The following is a 23,244-nucleotide window of genomic DNA, read 5'->3' as shown; positions in this document are numbered from 1 at the left end:
TAAACCTCAAGGACTTTGAAATAATTACATGACATACTGGAGTGTCATGTGAGCCCACTTTGCATTTGAACCACTAGTAGATAAAGCTGAACTTGCATAGGAAAGCCTTCTGGTAATTAACCTGGGGTTGGGTGATTTTAAGCCAGTTTTCATTCTGCTGCAGAAACAAAAAAGATGAGATTGGAGAAATGCTATTCCTTTAATTGGAGGAACACTTTTATGTTCTCAGGTCTATTTTAATCTTAAGTGCCGATTATGCATCATTCTCTCCTGTTAACAGACACTTCTGTAAGTGATCTGCACAGAGAGAAATATGATTCTTACATAAATACTATACCATGAGAAATTATCCTATTACCTAATATGCCAAAAAGCTAATAAGATAAAGGAACGGTACGAATCATTTTTGGACAATACTAAAACTTGATTTTAGCTCATGGAAATAAAATGTAATTTATTCTCTCTTCAGGTAGAACAAAGGCAGTGTTCCATGAGCTCTCGTTAAAGGCTGTGGAAAGGAGCTGGGCAGGATGGCATCAAATTAAGATTTAAATGATTCTTTTGTTTAGAAAACACATTTTTGCTTTTAATGCTTTCTTGTCAGGTATGATTTTTGAATTCATAGGTGAAAGTAAAAAGAAGCATTTCTCACTCATTGTACAAGCACGTGCCTCTGTGAGTTTGCATGTGTATGTCCATTAAGGAATAAATGCACAGCACCTACAGGAAGTAAAGGCAAAACAATTTCAAGGCTGGGAGTTTCCTAAATTATCTATGGCAAAAAGTGATTGTGTGCCTCATTTTGACAAGGTTAAGGGATCTACAACCAAATACTGACTGAGTACAGGCCCCACAAGACTCTGTGAATTTCAAATGTACTTTTAAATGTTGTCCTTTGGGGGTTAAATGTTTTATTTACAGTGAACAAATGATGATCTTGATGAAACAAATTTAAACAGGGCCCAAGTTGATAAAAATTTCTGGCTGTAACCGTCATTTGGTCAGTGTTTGATCTTCGGTAGCGGAAGTAAAGTTTTGGTGCTGGTGGTGTTGTGAGATGGTTGTAGACACAAGCACATATTTTTTGCACTCTTCCTTCCTATCACTTTGACAGAAACAACACTAAGTAAATGCTGTCAGCCTTCTGTGACGTGTAATTTTTCATCCAAGCAAAATATAATGTACCTAGGATGTCAAAAAAATTTAATAATCTCTGTATTCTTGTGATTTGTTAGACCTTTCCCATAAACACCTACAGAAATTATATATGTTTGCCTGGAAATTTAAGGTAACAGGCTTACACTCACAGCAAGATGAATTTTTTATTAGATGTTAGGAAGACACATTGTGCTGATGTTGGGAAGTGTTCCTAAGAGAGTGTATGTAGAATGTCCTTCTATGGATATTTTTAAGATCTAAAAACCTACATCTATTTGTGAAACTTTCAGGATAGATCTATTGGAGGCTGGGGAACGAACTATGTAAACTGGTAAGATTTCATCAACTTCCAGTATTCTAAAATAATATATCCACCCATTTAAAGTACACTAAAACAACACTTTGACGTGACTGGTAACTATCATTGGTTTGGCAGCAAAAATTTTAGACCCTATAAACATATGTGTGAAGCTGTGTTATCTCTGACGGCAATTAGTCATTTAAAGGCCCATTTTTCTTCAGAAAAGAAACATAGGGGCTTGTCTTTAAGGTAATACTAAAATAAGAAACTTTAAGTTCAATGATGTGAAGTTCAGGCTGACTTAGAGGTTTAATATTTAGCTTGGTTAATTAAATCCCATTCTTTGCCCTGAATTTAATTATCTGAACCAATGTGGTAATTTAATATCATAATAAAAAAAGGGTTAATGAGAAATAGAAGAGAATCTGACTATTTGTTCATCTGGCTCAATGGGACAATTTCTTCTTGAAGGGTTTGTTTACGGATTGTGATGTTTTATAGGGTACATATGAATTTTCAATTAGTGAGAAAATGAAAATGAAAGACAGTAGATCATCAATGAGTGATCATATTAGGAAATCACTAAAAAGCTCATCTGTAAAGTTCAGGGCATATTTTAATGTGACTTCATTATAATGTAGGCAGTTTTTTTCTCCATAGGTTGAGCTTAAATCATGTTCTTTATATATTGTATGAGTAAGTCCTTGGGGTTTCTATTCAAAGGTAAGAAAGTCAAATATTTTCTACTTCTAAACAAAGATGAGTGCTAAAATAAAAGGTGACCTTTCTTGTTACTTTCAGCGCAAATGGTCTGCTCCCTTAATATCTATCTCTCAAGTTCTGCAGTCTCAATGCTGAGGGCAGTAGAATCGGGCCTGGATTCAAATCCCAGCTAGAAACTTGCTGGCTATTTCAAGTTACTTAATCTCACTGAGCCTCAGTCTTGTCATCTGTGAAATGGGGAGAATGCTATCTACTCTTGGACTGCTGAGAGGATAAAGGGAGAGAATGCAGAGGACACCATACAGCCTGCCCAATACATAACAGAAGCTCTGCAAACGGTGACTCCCTGTCCTCTGAACAAGTCACAAGTATGCTTATAAATGAATAATAGATACTAACTTATCACAAACCTAATGCCAAGTATTCTGGCTTATCAATCAGGGCAGTGCTCCTCAAATTTTAAAGTACCAGTGATTCATTTGGGGATCTGGTTAAATACAGATTTGTATTCAGCTCAAGATTCTGCATTTCTAGCAAGCTCCCAGATGATGCTGATACTGACAGTTGGGGACCACACTTTTAGTAGCACGGAGCTAGGGCAATGACTTCTTAATACCAACTTGACTTTGAGAGACTGGGCTAAGTTGCAAAACAGAATTTTACTCTACTTTTTTTTTGCCTGGTTTAATGATACAAATATTGGGGAAATCTGAAGATGCTATAGAAAAAAAGTTTGAATGAACACATTTAAAAATTTGGGAAGCTCAAATCCATTCTACACACTTTCATTTATTGTCTGGACAGATAAAGTACAAATAATTCAAACACAACAAGATTATGAAAAAAAAACATTTACAATACTTGCCCTTGGAAATCTTCTAAACTAGCAAGATTAACATGAAGTCATGTATTATAACTAAAGTATACAACTGCCTGGTCCTAAGATTTTTTTTCCTTTTTTTTCCCCCAAGATTGAACACGTTATAGAGAATAGATTTTGGCATGCCTTTCCCACTAATGCTTAGCAAATGCATCAAAACTTTGCCAGCAAACTGCGTTCATTCATAGCAGGTGACATAAAAAGTTTTCCCTGAATGTTGAACGAGTGTTCTCTGAACTGAAATCTGGCGGGTTTTTTTTTTTTTTTTTTCCCAAAACCGAAAAGAGGAAAAAAAACAGAAAAAAAATTTAAAGGAGAAGTCTATGATGCAGCCTTGGTTTTCGTTATCTGTCTACCACTACAACGACTACTACAAAGTTTGCCTCTTCAGTGTGAAAACAACAGTCCTGTCTACATGCACTTAGTGGGTTCAGCATGGGAAAAAATGCACAAAATAAGCACAAGTTATAAATAACCATAACGTTTTATTACCATTAAGACTAAACTTGTATTGAAAAGATTTTATATAACAAGACAAGAAAAGCAATAGCAAATTTAACTATCAACTAGATTATGCATAGCGAGTAACTGTTTCTATTACCCAGGGAAGAGCATGAACCCTTGTATTTTTTTTTGTTTTGTTTTTGTTTTAAATATATAACCGTACAAAGCACAAACATACTAAAATGATCAGTGCACTGGACGTGGGAGAGTGCTCCCTCAGTCATTTTGTTCCCTTAGCTCTGTTTTGATTTCCCCAATCTGAATTACATTAAAATAAAGACCCAGTTGTTTTTATTTTTCTACTGTGCAGTAAGAAAAAATATTCACAACATACATGACAATATATCAAACAATAGTTCTACACAAGTTACCTTGATACCTCTTTAACTGTCACTTAAATATCATAAGAAAACATTTTAAGACATATACAAACAAAACTAGCCAAGTGTTACAACTTATAATAAATTAACCCAAAGAAAAAATAACTTTATATATATATATTTATATTGTATATACACATACACACACAACAGAATGACACAATAATATGCTTCTTCCCATAGTTTAAGTAAACAAATAAGTAGTCTAGCCAATCTAGCTATATTTGATCTCGGCCATAGGCATCATCACATCGGCGATTAAATAAATAAGTGTTTCAAGCAACATAAACAGTGTTTCAAATGTACCAACACAGCCCAATTCTATCAGCATGGGCTACAAAGTGAGTTTGAAAATTCTTTAATGAATTTAAAGCAAATGTATCTTTTGTTTTCCTCTCCTAAACACATTACATTTAACTATGATACTAAGATATGTAAATAATTTCGTAGCACCTACTGCTCAAACTAAGGAAATTTTAGATCAAAAGGAAAATTAATCTTTTTAATTTTTGTTCTGCTGACATCCCATACTGATGACTTAAAGAAAAACTGTCTTTCAACTCATCTCCTTGCTTTTGGGTTTTGACTGTGGGGAACTGTGGTACCCTGGGTAGAACGAACACTCCTTTCCCCTAGTAATTAATATTTTTTTATTATTATTACATGCTATGAAAAGATATGAAGATCATCTGTTTATAGCCCATCCTTCAAAAAACAGTCTACGAATCCAGTTTAAAACACACATCTTGATCTCTAAAAAGTTACCAGTGCAGTATGAACGCGACAAAGTTGTCAATTTCCCCTAAATTAGCCAGTCAAAATATTTTTTTCTCAAATCCAGATTCTCTTGTAAAAATTCTTTATATTTTATAAAAATAGATTTTTCTTGAAACCCATTTTCAGCAAAGAGACCACCTCTTTGGCAACAATGTTAATGTTATTAAATTGTTAATGTCATCAGGTATCCCCCTTGCCCCCATCCCCTAACAGAAGACTTTTTTAGTTCACATGATATAAAAGAAAAAAGGAAAAATAAAAAAATTTGCAAAAGTTTTTTTTCATTTTTGCAATTTTTATTATTCCTCTTTAATTTGTGTGGGGGGTTTTACCAATCTGATTGGATCAACATTTTGACAAAAAAGAAAAATCTTTTTTTCTTTCTTTGAATCCCATTACTTTGTAAAAATTGTTTTATTTTTATTTTATTTTTTTTTTGTTTTTTGTTTTTCTTCTTCAAATGAGTGAATGGTCATCTTAAAAAGACCCACCTTCAAGGAAGGTAGTAAAGTTAGCTGGCTGGGTAAAAATCCCTGCACATCGCTATCTATGTATATTATATTCAACAACGACAGCTATGAAAGAACATTCAATGCATCAAAGGTATTTTTTTGTTTTTGTTTTTTTCTTTTTTTCTAAGCATTATAAAATCCTTTCCTGGTACACCTCAGGATAATCCAATGTTTTAATACTTAGGCAACACTGGCTTATAAAGTCCATGGTTGAATATAAGCCTTGAAAGGTTTGTTTCTCTCCCTTTTGTGTGTGTGTGTGCACGCGTGTGTTTTGTTCGTATATATTTATATATATATTTTAATAAGTAAGGATGGGAAATTCAGGACTTGTGGGCTTTGTTGGTTTTAAAGGAAACTTGCAACACTCTGTCTCCCAGGCGATACCCGTTGAGGCTGGCGATGGCCATGGCTGCCTCGTCGTAGTTGGTCATGGTGACAAAGCCGAATCCCTTGCACTTGTTGGTGTTGAAGTCACGGATGACCTTGACGTTGTTTACTGCGCCAAAGGGACCAAAGAGCTGCCAAAGGACACTCTCATCGGAATCAGGGGACAGGTTGTAGACAAAGATGCACCAGCCTGTTCCTGTGTGACCAGGGATGTTCATTCCCACAAGGCTTGTCATCCCATCAATGGTGATTGGGGAGAACCTGGGGGGACAAGCAGATGGGGGGACTGGTCCAGACATCAGTCTGACCATGGATAACACAGATGCACAGACACAGACACGGGGCAGAGGGCTGAGTGAGTGTTTGCAGGAGAGTTTTCAGGGTTTAAAAACCAAAATGCAAAAACTAATGTCTGTGGCATTTCTTCTGATGGAAACGGCTAAGGCATGGACATGCCAAGAGAAAGGCCTACGTCAATACTTAAAAACCACGAGGGACTCCCAAGCCTCCCAGAGCAAGACTCCATCATAATTCTATCACAGTATATGCTCATAGGGTATCTATCCCCCTCCGACCTTATCCCCCTCCGCCACTAGATAGTGAGTTCTTACAGGTGGGGTCTCTATTTCATTTATTCTATTGCTCTATTTATTTATTCAGTGCAGCACAAATGGGAATCTCATAGACATACTGACATATAAAAAACACTCAGTAAATATTTATTGATTGAATTAGTGGATAATTGATGGTTGTTAATGCTTGGGAAATTTCATTTTATTATTTTTAGGCAGATTAGAGGATGGCCCTAGAAGTGCTCAAATCTACCATCTTTGCAGTCTCTCAACTTCTGATTGTCAAAGACCTCTTGGTATTATTGAGGATGGAGATACGTGAGAATAAATAGACATGTCTTGGTATTAATCAGATGGGTGGCTCATGTTTCATTTAAAATTTATTCAAAAGGATTCCCATAAAAACATGGGGCAATAATAATAAAATGTGTCACTCTTTGATGCTATGTTATCTGGAATTCATTTCTAAGTGTTACTGGAGCAATAATTCAAGTAGCTTGTGCATTTATATATCTTGAATTCCCATTAGAAAACCATAAAATTGTTATTTGTCCTATTACAATACTTTTGTATTAGGCTTAGAAATCTTTTCAGTTTTTGTGTAATCTTGAAAAAACAACCCTTCAGATTCTATTCACCGTCTGATAAAATAAATCCATGTGTGATTTGTGATGCATGCATCAGATGGAAAAGGTTACCAGTGCTCCAGCAGAACAATATTTGTAAACATATTGTTTCATACCAAACTTATACAGGGATTTTGACCCTATACAATGACTAGTAGCTTGCCTCCCATTTGTTGGGGTTTTGTGTGGGTGGGGGGAGAGAGGGAGGAGGAGAGGCAGCAAGAACAAGGGAAGAGCCTGGGGTAAAGTGTGAACTAGGACACTGTTTTTTAAAATAAGCAAATATTCTTGGAGATTTGAAAGTCTTATTAAAGAATAGTTCTGAATCTAACTAGAATTTAGATAATCAAGTGGCTGCTGAAGATATGATAAACATAACAACAACACAATAGACATTGTTTTTGCTATTACTCACTAAGTCAATCTTCCCTTCTGCTTAAAAACAAAGAACAAAACAAAACCAAAAATCATGGAACAGATTCTTAAAAGAGCAAATCCACATCTAATTGCTATTTGCATTATTTCTGAAGACTATCTTCTCATCCTTCTCTCCTCCAACTGGGTGAATTGACCCCTTTTCAGTTTATATGTAGAGAACGGCTAACTATTTATGATAAGGCCAAGGTCAGGGCCCGCAACGAGGTCTCAAGTAGAACACCTGCTCTAGTTGGTGATGGCTATCTGGAGTACTTGGGTAGGAGGGAGTCTAGATCCAAATCTGTGTTCAGTAGGAAAAGGGAATGCTGTTAATTAGTGATGTCTACTCTGGGTGGGACTGTAGGAGGTGGCAACACACAAGCCGCAGCTCTGTCTTCCCTGGCCTCATCTATGTTACAAGCATCACTCTTTTCATAACTTTTGGTGCTTCCTCACTAAAGTCAGAGAGGAGCAAAGGGATGGGACAGAGCTAGGAAAGATGTAAAATGCCCAGGAACAGGCAAGCAGTGTGTTAGGCATGTGGCGATAATTGACAGTTATCCTCACCAGGCTGGGATTGAGATTCGAGAGGCTGGCGCTCTGATATGGAAGTCTGCAGTCCAGTTACTTCCTCCACAGTGTGCCAGTTTCCAGAGTCAGGGTACTTACCACGCATTGCCAAGTAAAAGAACTGCCTAGTATGGGGAGTGTGATGCAAACTATTAAAGACCACATCTCTTTCCCTTGACTGTGGAAAGGGGAATTAAAGTGTGCAGCTCTACTGAGCAAGATGATGAAGACACTATGTCCCTAGCAGTGCTGTGGAGCTTATCAAAAACACATACGGGGATTTCATGGTCACAGTGACATAATACACCCAACTTCCCAAGACTCTTATTTCAGACTGGGTCTGGAACACCCTTGTGACTGCATTCAGAGAGCCCCCAAAGCCCTGAGTCTGTTTGAGCCCCCAACCCCACAAAAAGGCTTTAAATGAAAGAAACAGCAAGTTTAAAACACACATATATAACTAAGGGAGGATTTATAATAACCGTTAAAACCTGTAACAAAAGAAACCCCTGGTTGAGGTGCACACAGATACACTCATTCTCAGGATGTGCTCTAAAATGCACACCGAGGGGGAGGCGGGAGTCTGAAAGTCACCCACGCATTTATTCATGCTTCGGCTAGGGCTGATAGTCCAGAATCTAATTTTTCTACTGAAAATCATAAGATTGTCAACCATGATTAGCAAAATGTTCTAATTTTGATTTGCTGGAATCCGACCTCTTAACTAAATCTTGGCATTGCTAATGCAAAACAGTTGCTCTGCAAGTTTACAAAACCAGCCAGCAAAGGGTTGGAGCCTTTCCCCTTAGGGGAGCCATTCGAAAGACCAGATTATCAAAGGCTTGGTAGCTGTGGCACCTGAACCATAGGAGAAGCCCACCTGCAAATAAAAGAAAAAGTGAAACACACAAATACATTTTGTGTGCCCTAAAAGAAACAAAATCAACTGAGGTCCGAAATTAAAATTAAGAATTTGACATGCTGGTGGAAGAAAAAGGAAGAATTTAAAAAAAAAAAGTAAAGTTAGTGAATTAAAAAAAAAAAAATTCTAGCCCCAGTCTGTGCCAACACGGACATCTGGCAATCTGTGGAGTTTTAATTACCTCTTTACGCCATAGGCCATATTAAGCAAATTGTCCAGCCTGCAAAGAGAAGGAGGGTCTCTGGGTTAATGCCTCACAGATGGCAAGATCGCTCAATGGAACTATTAATAAGAATGCTCCATTTTCAAAGAAGAAAAGCTCGACAACTTTCCCCATTGCTTAGGAGTCTATCCACCGGTAGTTTCCCCCTTTCCTGCCTCCAACTGCAAGTAATTCATGTTCGGGTCAACACTAGAGTTTAAAGCAAGTGTCTAATGAATCTCCTTTTCTTTCAAGGTCTGAATTAATCCCACTTCCCCCCACCTCCCAGGACATTTGTGTGGATTTTGTTTTATATTGTGTGTGAAATTGTTAAAAGTGGGGGGAAGCTTCTTCAATTGTTCACCTTTTACTATAATTACACTTGTGAATAAATGTCTTTGTTCCAAATTAACAATACCCATTCACACAGTATGCATCAGAATGGATCTTTTCTGCCAGTCTATCTATATTAACTGGATCTTCTTACCACACACATTTTTGAGGGGCAGGGGGAGTTTGTGGATTAAGATTTTTAAAAATTACCTTACTATTTACAGCCCAAAAGTACCTCTCAGCAAACTGCCATTATGTTGTAATCTTCCTCATGTTCAGTACCTTACTTGGGGACAAGCTATTCACACCATGGGGCAGTAGTAACCATAGTTTCCACCATTAGAAGCCTGCTGGAGAGGCTTTTGACATAAATACTGCATGTGCTCTCACACAAAATAAAAATTAGATGACTTGGACTCTTCATGAAATCATTAACCATTTCAAATTCACGGGGCATGGGAGGACACTAAAGAGACTGATTTTTTTCCTCACTGTGGCCAGATCAACAATACTATTCTACATAGAAGGCCCTACTATTTTCCCATGTGAAGTCTAAGGAGAAAAACCCTTTCATTAAAGGGAAGTTGAGATATGGGTGGAATAAAATAATTATTTTGAATTTATTACGGGTAGGTCAAGAATATTCTTATCTCTTGTACAGTAGAGGTCAGTCAAGGTTGTTCTGCCTTTATGGAGAGAAACCTGCCGTCCACAAATGTCCAGCAGAAAGGAAATGCCCCACTGCACTAGGGGTTTCCTGGGGGTTAGGTACCTGAAGGAAACACTAATAAGGCTTGGACAAAATCTTCCTCCTTGTCTTCCCCAGTGTCTACTAACTTAGAGTAAAATTAACACCAAAGACAGTATTCCCCCTCCCCTGAACCCAACAGAGCTACCTGCCCAGGGAAAAGAGGACAGGAAAAACCACTCCCTCTGGCAAGGACCTGCCTCCTGGTCTATTCTTTGACTGTATTAAAACCTACTGTCCAGTCTTAAGTCTAAGCTGCTGAATATGGTCACTTATCTGTGATTAACTCTGGTTGAAACTAAATCTTGTTCAGTTAAATGCAAAAATTTTATTTCCACCAAAGCATCTGAACTTTAACTGTACAGTTACAGTATTAAGTTGGAAGGGGGCTTGGAAGAGCATCTTGTCCTATTGTCTCATTTTACAGGACTGGAAACTGAAGCTTGGGGGGGGGTTGCACAGTGATTCCTGGGGGCAAAGGCTCTTACCCTTGCCCCATCCTTCAGGGCCATGGGCTTCCCTGGCCCTTGGCCAGCTCTGTACCTGTATAGCAGAGCTGTTTTCCCTGTGGGCATGCCTACCTGAACCTTTGAGCCTGGTGGTGAAGTGGCCCGGGGTAGCGCCGGTTGGGGGACTGGTAGAGCTGAGAGAGCAGGGCCTGGCTGGACTTCTGGCTGGGGTTGTTGGCAAACTTCACAGTAATCGGTTCCGTAGCACCGCTGGGCTTCTGGCCATTCAGCCCTTTGATGGCTTCTTCTGCCTCGATCCTCTTATCAAAGCGGATGAATCCCACCCCTCTAGACACTCCTGGGGAAAGAGAAAGAGCCTTTGTAAAGAGTGAACAAACAAAATGGTAAACATCTCTAGGAAGAGATGGGCTGGGTCCCATAGACATTCGGTGAGAGTCAGCCCACCTGTGGGGCCAGGGCTGAGCCCAGATTCCTGATTCTTTCTTACCACCAAAACGAATCTGCCTGCGTTTCTGCCATCGTGGCTCTGGACAGATGCCTCCCACCCACAGAACACAGGGATTTCTTGCCTCTGTCCTCTCTAGCTCACCAATGCTCTGCTCAGTCTTCATCTCCCTTAAATTACTGTAACTGATCATCCACTGTCCAGTTTCTAGTCCCCCAACATGTCCTCCACACCTAGCCATTAAGTAATCTATTTGAACAGCAAACTCTGACCATATCACACTCTTTACAAATATTTTGTATACCTCTTTCGTACCTTTCAAATTTTATACCTTATGTATGGAACCTATACTTCACTGCCCGCCCCCCATTCAAAACAGAATAACAAACAAACAAAACCTACAAAATACCATTCCATGGCTCTATGCTGCATACAGATGAAGTCCAGACGTTTTGGCACAACATTCAGTGCCCCTGCTGATCTGGCTCCAAATCCCCTGTTGAGCCTCACGCCAGCCACTCTGTACTGCCTTACGTTCCTTAAGCAGGTTGTGTTCTTCCTCGACTCCATGCCGTGGGAGTTCTCTCCACCTAGAATGCTCTATACCTCCTTTTTGCCATAGAGCTTTGAGTCATCCTCCCAACCCCTGTTCAGACACTGCCTCCTCGATGAAGCCTTCCCAACAATCTCTACTAGACTTAGCATTCCTTCTCCTGAGCTCTCATGGGGCACTGGACAGCCCCTAGCAAATACTTGTCACTCTGGAGTCCTGTAAGTGTGAGGACTGTGCCTCCTTCATCCCTGTTTCCCAGTGTCTCTCTGTACACTGTCTGGGGCAGAGCCAACTCCAGTGAGGGTTTGTCTCATGAATCAAATGATAAACATGCTAAACTACTCTCGGGGTGACTTTTAAATTGGGATCAAATTGGGGGTAGGAATAAATACCTTGTCACTAAAAATGCAACCTGGGGTACCTTACTTTTCTCACTGTAGGGCGGTGGTTGCCTTTCTCCATTATGGACAAAGAATCCCAGTACCAGATCCGAGGTTCATATCCCTGCATGGCTACTAACTAGTTGGTGGGAAGTCAAGTCCCCCACTTTGGACCTGTTTCCTTATGTGTGAAATGAGGCAGTCTGAGGTTTCTTCTAACTGTATATTGTATGAATTAGAGCTAGAGCTATACATACATGTTCTTTTCACATACAAAAGTCATGTCACTTAGCTGAGGGCTGAAAGAGACTGAAGGTCATACACTCTGAACCTGATGCCTGAATCCTCTTTACAAACCTGACAAGTAGTTTATTTGCTGCTGAAACAATTCCATGATGGAGAATTCCTACCTCCCAAGAGGGCCCATTTTAAATTTGGGCAGTTGACTGATAAGAGATCTTTCTCCCAAGTAAAAAAACTCTATTCATGACCCATATCCTCTACCTCAAAGTAATATTAGCCTCCTGCTCCTATAGGTAACAGGGCATTGAGACACAAGGAAAGAAATTACAAAGAAACACTTAACCTGTGACTTGATCAACCAGAATTCGTGAGGTGATGATACGGCCGTATTGCGAGAAAAGCTGCTCCAGTTCCTTCTGGGTCATGGTTTTGGGAAGGCCGCTAACGTACAGGTTAGCATCCCTGATTGAGGCAGAGCTTGGACGGGCATATGAGACCTAGGAAAAGGCAAGAGGAGCTAAATCCATTACAGGCAATCACCCTCAGAGTAGAGTCTGAGTCAACAACCAAGATGACAGCCCCTCATCTATCGTTACAACTCATGGTGTCAGTGTAGATTACTCAGTGGTTCAGAGTTTTAGCTATTCTTATTATAGTAATGAGAACCAGGAGAACAGCAATAGAGGAACAAGAGGAAAGCTGATGATAACTTAAAACAAATGCACAGATAAGGGTCTCTAAGTGCAGAACAAAATAGCTACTGTATGGCAGCTGTTAAATGCAGAACTACCCACGCATGGAGTTCTGAAGATTTACCTCCTGGATGTGGGTGTATAGATGATTTACTGCATCCAACACATAATAATCTTTGAATAAACTAAAAAAAATCCCCCATGAAATTGTGCTCTGCACATTTCTCTCCTTGCCACCCTCCTTACCCCATCTCCTTCTTGAACACGTAAAAGTGATCAGGTTCTCCGCAAGATTTTTTTATGTCCCATCCTTTGTTTTGCTCCAATCTGTTCCTACAAGGTCTGCTCTCACTGAATGACAAAGTGCTGGTGAAACGGGGCTGAATGAACATCTGCTTGTGAAACTGGATATGTGACCTTGTCGTCACATCTGCAAGGACCAGTTACCTCTAACTTTGAGGCAGGGCAGACAAAACCACAATAAACAGAATGGGGGCACAGTGGAAAGAAGGGAGGGAAAGGGCAGTGGGAGAGAGCAGAGAACCTCACCGATGGTTATAAGTTTGACTTTGTAAATTTGTCCTCCCAGATCTCTCAACTGCATTTTTTTTTTCCAAAAAGCTAACACAGAAGTGTAAACAGATCTGAAATTCCATCTGCAAGAAGCCAAATCTGTAGCAGTACACATAAGCAAAGCAAACCCCAGCAGTCATTAATTTTAGACTTGCATTTATTTATTTATTTATTTTTTAAGAAAACAACATCAGACATTTGAAATATAATTTACAGCTAGTCTAACAAAAGCACTTTCCTGCTAAAGCTATTTCTGGGGCGGTTATGGCTCAGAATAAATGATGAAAACAGTCATTTCAGAGCACATCTGACAGCGTTGGACAGGAAGGGACTTATGCCTTAGCATTTTCCAGTTGGGAGTTTTGTTTAATCTATACAACCAGTCCACAAGACCTGCTAAGACTGCAGGGATGAGTATGTGTGTGTGTGCATGCACACAAAAGCATGTGTGTGAAAGGAATCACACATGTTAGAGTCGACCTTTGACATTAGGAACTAAACCTCCAGCAGCAAAGTGGGCCTTGCTTCTGAGACCTTCAAGGGAGAGAGTGAGCATACCCCTCATCCATGGAACTCTCTCCCTTTTGATGACAGAGATGCCAGGTCCCTTTATGGGTTTCACATCTAAAAATAGATGTTGACTCAACAGATAAAATGATGTGAGTGACTAATCTGCCTCGCTGGTCTCCTCCTGCTGATGGAGCGAGGCAGCTGCCCGCAGTGTCTACATCTTCTAGAAACTCTGGGTGGCCTGAGAGGCCTCTGTAGGCTCCTGGCCATCACAGGCTGAGAGGTAGAGAGGCCTTTACACAGAAGGTCCTTGTGTGTGCATTTGAGGTATGGGGGCTTAAGGACCAAGAGCCCCATGTGACTACCTAGACAGGGCTTTACTCCACAAAAGGTTCTCCTACCCCTGTCCTTGAAGGGACAAAGTCTTTCAGGTTATAACCTAGCAGAACTATTTTTCAGGCAGTAGGAAGGAATAGTAGGTAGAAGGAAATGAAAACATCAGTGATATGTCCATGGTAATGAGGGTCAACTTTGTCTCACCCCTGCCAATTACTGACAAATTAATTATCTGAATGACATTTGTGCTCCCACAAAGCACAACCTCCCACTTCTAAGCCTTTGCTCACGGAGAAAATTTTTTCCACCTACTTCCTTAGGTCCAAATGTTACTCCTCTTCAGGGCTCAGCTCAAATACCATCTTCTCTAAACAGCTTTCTCTGATCTCACCTCCTGCTAAAAGTCTCCCTAGAAGTGCTCTCAATGAACCATGGTACTAAACACGTTCTGACCTTAATTCACCACTTCTCCACCTAGTCTGATGATCTCCTGAGGTTGTGGGTTGTGTGTATGTGTGTCTTATTCATCTCCGTGGCTCTAGCTCCCAGCACAGAGCCTGATAACCGCAGGGTGCTCAACGCCTACTGAAAAAACTGAATGAACACCCACAGCTCTTGCTGAACGACACTGGCATTACTGGCTCTTTGGGGTTAATTGCAGCTTGGTTCCTCCACTAAGGAGAATCACCGAGAGTCAAGCACCCAGAATCAGAGCTGTGTTTCTCCACCAAGCTAAGAGCTCAGAGATAGGTTTCCCATTCTCCAGCGTCTGGGGTTGGAAGGACTGAAAGAAGTGTTCTAGGGCTTGACATCACTTAGAGGCTTTCTATCAGCGAATGTTTCCTGAGGATCTACTATGAGCCAGGCACAGTGTTGTATGCTGGGGATACAGCAAGCACAAGGCATGGTCTCTTGCTCTAAAGCAATGGGAGCAATAGACAACACACAGGAGATACTCAGTATATATGAGCTGAACAGGAGAATGGATGAATAAACATACAGACCAGCTATCACAATGCCACAGATGTGTGTTAGCCAGGGCTATGTATGGGTGTGACTGAAACACAGAGGAAGGGGAGACTAATCAAGGGTTAAAAGGGCCAGGAAGGAGACAGAGCTGAGGTGAGACTAGTGGTGAGACAGATGGGGGTGATGTCAGGGAATGGTGGCCCTAAAATAGCCTTCCTCTGTTGTGAGGCCAACAGAAGTGATGAAGGTCCAGGGCTTAGTGCAGTGCCTGGTACCCAATAAATGCACAAAGGATAGTAATGACCTTGATTCTCACTAGTTCTGGGCAGCCAGAGCTGGGGTACAGAGGGGAGCAGGCTGGGTACAGATCCTGCTGGGAAAAGGAGCTGGCACTAGAAAGTCAATGACACAACCAAAACCACTTGCCCAAAAGATGATTCTGACAGAGGCAGAATCTCAGCCAGGGAGAATTACTGTGACAGATCCCCAGAGACAGATCCCTGCCACAGAACAGCGACAAATTCAAAGGTGAACAGCACCTTAGTCCTTCTCTACCGATTGTAATTCCTGCTTAGTTTTTATTTTCTAGTTGGAATCTTAAGTCTATTGTTTTCTTAGGCCCCTGTCCAGGAAACCTGTGGGTGAGGAGCAGGCAAAAATGATGGAAAAAGGATTTTCCCACATTCAATATCCAAATGCTTGTCCCAGTATCTAAACTTTTCAAGTTTCCTCAAACACTTATTAAATTCTAACTGAATGATTACAGGTGTCAGTCCCTTTGTGAGGCTGAAACATTTCTAAAAAATTGCTGACTTTCAGCCCTTGCAGAGGGTCAGGCATTACTGGTAAGTTAACCCCCCTGAGCCAGGGGCTTAGAGCCCGGGGTTTCCAATGCTGGAGCCAGCACCCTAGAGAATCCCCCTTGCCTTGGACTGTCAGATTCCTGCTTGCTTCATTCATCCAGAATCTCTGAAGATAAGACTGGCATTTCTAGGCCAGCACTGATCTCATTCTGAAGCTCAGAAAGAGCTGGGAATGAAGAAGCCACTCTTTTCTCTGGGTCAGGGTGGCCCAAAGGCAAGTGACTATAAACAGCTGACTTTACAACTAATCTCCATGGAAGATTTGCAGTCCCTCCAAAGTCCCCAGCTCTCTCCATCCCTGCTGGCTCGCAGTCCCCACACCCTCTGCAAGAATGACAGTACAGCATCAAGCTTATGAACCCTGACTGTGGGGCAGCTCCTGTACTCACTAGCTGTGTGACCTTGGGCAAGTAATTTGATCTTGATAAATCTCAATTTCTGTACTGGTAAAAAGGGTGATGATTCTCCTTTTATGGGTTATTGTAATGAGTTGAGATAATATACTTAATGTGTCTAGCACATACCTAGAACTTGGTAGATATTTATTAAATATTATTATGTGATGAGTCATGCAGACTTTTGGAGGCCAGACTGAGAATCTAGACCTTCTTGGGACATACCCTCCAATTTTACCACACAGGCAAACATCTGGAACATTACCAGCAAACGCCTGTAGGGGCACTGTCCTCTGCAACTCTGGCAGGGTCTGGACCATTTTTTACCACTTCACTGCCATGAATTTCCTCGAACACATTCCCACAGATGATAAAAGCATGCTCTTGGGTGCTATAAGGAAGATAAAATGAGAGGCAAAGGCATCCTTCTCAGCCCCAGAAAGGTTCTCCATCATGAAAACACTAAGATGAGAGTTCATTCATTCCGCCTCTTCCTGGACACCTACTGTGTGCCAGGCCCTGAGATGGGCACTAGGAGTGTCTCTGCCTCGAGGACCCCACAGCCTGGTGAGGGAAGTAAGCAAACAAATGAAGAGTGCAACACAGAAGGCTGTTCCTGACAGGCGACACTCATTTCCCACTCCTGGTGTTTCTTCCATGCAGATGTGCGCCCCTCCCCCAGTAATAGTTTAGACCTTTTCCTTTCCTTTCACCCACTCTTCTCCAGGAGAAATAGAGTGACTGCTCTGAATGGAGGCTTCAATAAAGGAAATGGGCATGTGGGGCTCAGAGGCTGCCTGCTTTCTCCCTTCTGGGAGCCAGACGCCAGCCGGAGCACACATTCTACTCCAGGCTCTGAGTTCTATGGGGGCAGGCTCTACTCTCATATGGGGAGGCCTGTGGGGTCCACAGCACCTGTCAGTCTGCATTAGTGGAGGGTTCAGTGGTAGGAAACTGATTGTATCCATATAACCCATCCATATACTTAATCAGTAATAAAGATGACCTTAGGATTCCATATGCTTTTCCCTTTTGTCTTACCTTTCAATCGGTTTAGAACTTGGATGTGGAAAACAGTGATGTCTTTGTTGGCCCCTTCAGATTACAATAATGACATGACCTTTATCACTGACTGGATATTTTCATGAGCTAGGTATTCCATTCATAAAACTGCTCACCTCTACAACTATTGTTCATGGTAAGTGAAGAAAAAGGTGAGACTGGTGATCCCATGAGAAAGTGCTCTCCCTGAAATCTGCTTCACAGAAAGTTGGTGCTGGAAGAGGCATCAAAAGTTTTGGGGAGAGGTTGGTCAATGGGTACAAAGTTACAGTTAGATAGGGAGAATAATTTCTGGTGCTCTATTACATAGTGGGTGACTACAGCTAAAAATAATGTATTGTATATTTCAAGATAGCTAGAAAAGAGGATCTTGAATGTTATTACCACACAGAAATGACAGATATTTGAAGTTATGAATATGCTGACTACCCTGATTTGATTATTGTACAATGTATACATGCACTGAAACATTACATTGAACCCCATAAATGTGTACAATTATTATGTACTAATTATAAACAACAACAAACCAGAATAAAAAAGTTTAGAACACGATCCAAGACAGCTGGCCATTCACCTTACACATTCCAAGGACAGTAAACTCAGTACCTCATGAGGTATCCTACCGTATTGCTGGCCGTCACTGATTGTTGGAAAGTTCTTCCTTCTACTGAGTTCTAATCTTTCTCTCCCATAGCCTCCATCCTTTTCCTATTTCTATTCTAGTTCACACCCTAGAAACATCCTTCCTTATTTATCCTGTGGGTCTCATTGCTAGGTGCTAAGTGGAGTGTCAGGTAACTGTATTTTGAGACAGGCCACTGTAAAGAAGTTCTTGTTTATGTTACTTTAGCTGAAATTGAGCACCTGCTCAAGGAAGGAAAGGAGACAGAGGTTAAAAGCAAGGGCTTTTTGATCAGAGTGATGTGGATTTGAATCCTGACCACTTACTAGTTGTATGACCATGGGGTAAGTCACTTAATCTTTCTGAACTGTATCACTTGAATAACAGTTTAGAGTCTCTCTAATAGAACTGTTTGAGAGTTAAACAAGCAAATGAATTAAGATTTCTAGGCACAATACCCAGTACACAGTAAGTACTCAATAAAAAGTTGTGTTGATATGATTGCTATGTAATCAGGCCTTATGCTAGACACCAGGGGCGCTGAGATGAATACAACAGTCTCTGCCATGTAGTACTATTTGTCTAGCAGAGGAGACACACACACGGACCTATCTTTTCAGAAGATCAGGCTGCAGATTTTCCTCAATCTGTTGTAACACCCTACTCTCTGAGTGAACACAAACTCTCCAGAGCAGACAGGTCCCTAGGGAACATTCATTCCAAAGAAACCAGGAGAACGGCAGCAGAGAACAGACTCTGGTGCTACCAGGGCATTCTAGGAGCAAACCCTCAACCCAGGGACCTCCAATCCTACCTCCAGGAGCAGGGAGAGAAGAAAGAAGCCAGCTGTCTCCTGGAAACAGCAGCTTTGATTGTGAGGATTGGTTTACTTCTGTGCCTGCAGCTGGAGCCACACCCACAGGCAGGACAGGTATCCACTTAGGTAGCCCCAATCATTATGCTTCCCCTACCTGCCACCTGATACATGCTATTATTTTGGGGGGGGCAAAACCTGATGACAACATTTCTAATGAGTTCTGATCGTGCCACTTTTCCCTGCTCAAACACCTTCAATGGTTCCTTAACACCTTGTGACAAAAAGTCCAAACCCCTCACCTGGGCATTCAAAGCCTTCTGGAATCTGACCCAACCTCTCATGTACTGCTAACCCCTTCATGCACCCTAAGCTTCAGTTCAAACAAAAACATGTTCACTATTTTCTGAATATGTGCTGAAGGTTTCTACTTCTATGTCTTTGTTCTTGCTGTTTGTTCATCATCATGGCAAAATGAACTCCTGACCATCCTTCTAGGCCTTGCCTGAATGCCACCTCTTCCACGAGGCCCAGGCACAAATGACTGCTCACCCCTTGGACTCTACAGAAGATACACGTTTCAATGGCAGCAGCTATCACACCCTGCCTCTCATCACAGCCATCTGTGCTACCAGTCTGAGCATCCTGGCGATCTCTGCAGATTTCCTGTGGCATCTAGTCTCAAAGCCTTACAAGGGCAGGAGCTCAAGAAATGCTCCCTGAATTGAAATCACTTTATGCAGTGGATTTTAGCTTTTTTCCCAGGAGCTGACTCTGATGTAAAGAAGGAGTTAGAAGGAATCATGAAGTTAAAGAGTATCCAAGAATATCATAAGAGTACCTAGCACACTGTAGGTCAGGTAAGCATTTCTTTTAAAGAAAAAAAGGTGTGATGATAGATTCACATGCCTTGTAACTTCTTTTACAGTCCATCACATTATCAAAGAGGCTTACTTGGTACAAGGTTCTCAGTATCTAGTGGCCCCCCTAAGGTAGAGACGAACTAAAGATTGCATGGCCTAGAAGAGCTGGTCTTGGACTGAGGGCCCCAGACTCAGTCTCACTCAACTGCAGCTCCTGGCTCCTGCTTTATGAAAGACTGATAAAATTACTGTAGCCATCTGGAAGCTCTGTAATACTTTCCGCTATACAAAGGTTTTTATATATGTTGCCTGAGTCTTAGTAAGACTCAGACTTATTATTTACTCTCATGCATCTCTGAAACATGTATATTAAAAAAAGTCCTCCCCTCTCCTCATGTAATTTTCACCTTAGGGGTAAACCTATTCATTGTCCTCTTCATCCTGGGGGGCACTTCTTGAGCACCCACTATAAGCAATAATTTACTACAAGTGAGGTAGCATTATTTCCATTTTCCAGATGACAAACTCTGGCTCAGAGAGATCAAGTACTTATCCAAGGTCACATAGCCAGACTAAGAGACAAACCCAGATAGGACTCCAAGTTATGGGATCTTTCCACTTTGCCATGCTAACCTGGACAGTGAAAAAAAAAGCCATGTGCTTGGCACAAACTGTTACTTTCCTTGGAGATTTACCAAGCTGGAAAAATCTCACAATAAAATATTGGTTAGAGTTGGAAGGAACAATTCTGCAGATGAGGAAATAAGTCCAGAGAAGCAAAAGTTGCTCAGGGTCACCCTCTGTAGTTTTTGACAGAAGACTTGACTCTTCATTTTAACTCATAGCTCTTTTGAATGGACAAGAAGGGGGAAGGGAAGAGGGGTGTGGTGCTCTATGACCTTTGACAGATCCGCTGTCCCGCCCTGAGGTTGTATGATGACCACAGAGAAGTGATTCTTTAATCTTCATGGCCACTGATCTACAGAACTTTCTGGAACCAAGAAAATGTTCGGTAACTGTGCTGTCCAATATGGTAGCAAAAAAGAGAAAAAAGCATTTCAAACATGCCTGGTCTGACTGAGGACCTGAAATTTAAATTTTATTTAATTGTAATTAATTTGAATTTGAAAATAAATGGCATATATGGCTAGTGGCTTCTATACCAGACACAGTGGCTCTAGGCCCAGAAATAACACAAGTTATAGCATTTCAGAGCTAGAAGGGACCTTCAGCACTTTCATTTAGTCAGACTCCATTCTGGGACAGAAATCCCTTCTACATCATCCCTAGTGATTCCATTTGAATGCTTCTGATGACTGGGGAGTCACTACCACCATCAGCTACTCTGATAGCTACACAGGTTCTCTTCCCAGATTCTGGAAATATAGGATTGAACTCATGCCTTAGGATCATGCAGAATTTTCTTTCCTAGAGAATGGAAAAACCACCACTGTGGAGTTAATATGTGGGTGCAGAGCTCTCTTTGCCATCTTCTTCATTCACTTCTGGACAACCTTTAGAACGCCAAGTCTTTTTACAAAGTGGGGCTGAGAGTGGGACACGAGACAACAGAGATGAGGAGACCCAGTAGACAATAAAGGACCACTATTTCCTGTGATCTGGAGTTCACAATTCTTCTAACACAGCCAAGGATATGCTGATTTTTTTTAAAAAAGCATCTCACATCACACTGTTGGCTTCTTTTATACTTGTAGACAGCTGAAGTCCCCAGACCCCATTCTACGCACTTCTGAAAATCTAAGTGTCCCAACCTGCCTGTCCAATTTTCTTTTGTAATCCATACAGGACACTGTGGATGACCTTTAAGATACTGGAATCATATCAACTTCACTGAGCTGAGAGCAGGGGAACTGTATTTCCATCTCTCTAACTCCTATCCCTGTATCTGAAATTATTCACTCAAAGGAAGTTAACAGGCACTGGGAAGCAGAGCAGCCAAATAGAATGTCCCACAAGAAAGAGGGCAGCTGGTACAACTGGAGGAAACGTGTCTCCAGTTTCGGCTGGCAATGACATGTGCCCTCTCTTGGCTCCTTGGGGATTCAGAGATCCAGCCACCCCTGCTGACGTTGGCAGGGAAGAGCTCCCGCACTTGCTCTGAGTATAGCCATAATGGGGGAGGAGAGAAAATGTCTTTTTATTATTAACAAGACCGAGGGAGGCAGTCCATCATTTCTGGGTGGGGTGATATCCGTCAGCAAAAAATGATCTGCTAACTCTTCGGGAAGCATTACAAACAGTGATAGGAGAAATAATTGCTTATGCCAAGTGCAGCAAAAAGATACTTCAGTGGAATGGAAGCCTTTAGCAAGGCAGGTGGACGGAGGGAGGTGGGTGGGAGGCCCAGCTCCTGATGACCCCTGGCAGGAGAAGGAAGCGGGAGGGACAAACTGGAACCTGCAAAGCTCAAATGTGGAAAGATACCCTGGAGGCAGCGTTAGTGCTATTAGAAGAATAAAGTGAAAATGGAGAAATGGTTAAGCAGCATCACAACATGAGAGGAGAGGAGGATTACAGGAGCGCACTCCTGGAGAAGGGAGGTTCTTCCTTCTGAAAAACCTTCACTCACACACCTTCCCCTTCTCTACTCCTGCTCCCTCTAGAATTGGGCTGCTGCTCCATGATAAAGCCTCTTTCTTGCTTTCTCATTAGAAGCTGATTCTCCTGGGTTTGCTCAGAGCGGTAGAAGAAGTCCTTTGTCCCTTCACCCAGACCCCGTCCTGAAAGTGCTCATGCCTCTGGTTTGCACAAGAGCTGTGCTCTGGAAATGTTTTACTTCAAGTCATACTTTTATCATTTGAGTAAAAGCTTAATGCAGTTATTAGAAAAAGATAAGCCAGAAAATCATTTGTAAACATGTAAGGCAATAAAAAAGGATGGAAATATATAAAAATATTAACACTATTAGCTTGGGTATGGTTGACAGTGCTTTCCTGATATGATTCTGTATATTCCAAATTATTCACAAATATGTATGTCTTGCCTTTAAAATGAGTGAATAAAGCTCCTAATAGAGCTGATGAAAACCAGTGTCTAAGGATGAGAAAAACCTACCACAGCAGCCTGGAAGCTGCTGGTCTCTTTCATCAAACACTCCACACGCACACCATCGACAGATGGACCTTCTCAGAGCTTTACTTTGGCCGGATGCCTCTCCTGCTCAAACACTGCATAGCTGCCTATCTCCCTCCAACATCAAATGGGAACCTCTGCAGCTCTATGACTGCCCCCACTGCATGAGAGTTGGTCCTTTGCATGTCTGTGTCACCCATGAGACAGGAACTTCTGGAGACAGAGCCAGCAGTGAATACTTCTCTAATCCTGCTCCTCACACAGGTTAAAACCCAAACAGGTGTCCCACTACTCTGAAAGGTTTAACAGGAGTGGTACCACACCCTCAAATTCTATTTTGGAT

General features: G+C 41.4%; 1 protein-coding gene across 5 annotated transcripts in view; it reads right to left on the bottom strand.

The window, feature by feature from the left end:
• Positions 1-5,558: 5,558 nt before the first annotated feature.
• Positions 5,559-23,244, bottom strand: part of ELAVL4 (ELAV like RNA binding protein 4) — an 83,908-nt gene continuing 66,222 nt past the window's right edge. Inside the window, exons 3-7 of one of the 5 annotated variants that reach the window (XM_063104071.1) lie at positions 12,450-12,603; positions 10,597-10,822; positions 8,914-8,952; positions 7,482-7,484; positions 5,559-5,886 (exon numbers count right to left, since the gene is read on the bottom strand). In XM_063104071.1, coding sequence (XP_062960141.1) covers positions 5,559-5,886; positions 7,482-7,484; positions 8,914-8,952; positions 10,597-10,822; positions 12,450-12,603 — 750 coding nt within the window. Of the gene's footprint in view, positions 5,929-7,481; positions 7,485-8,913; positions 8,953-10,246; positions 10,250-10,596; positions 10,823-12,449; positions 12,604-23,244 lie in introns of all 5 variants that reach the window. The other 4 variants (XM_063104068.1, XM_063104073.1, XM_063104069.1 and 1 more) reach the window with 4 other exon arrangements.

Source organism: Cynocephalus volans, chromosome 8 (assembly GCF_027409185.1).
Source record: "Cynocephalus volans isolate mCynVol1 chromosome 8, mCynVol1.pri, whole genome shotgun sequence".
NCBI classification, from domain to species: Eukaryota; Metazoa; Chordata; class Mammalia; order Dermoptera; family Cynocephalidae; genus Cynocephalus; species Cynocephalus volans.
This window is presented reverse-complemented; position numbering and strand designations above follow the sequence as displayed.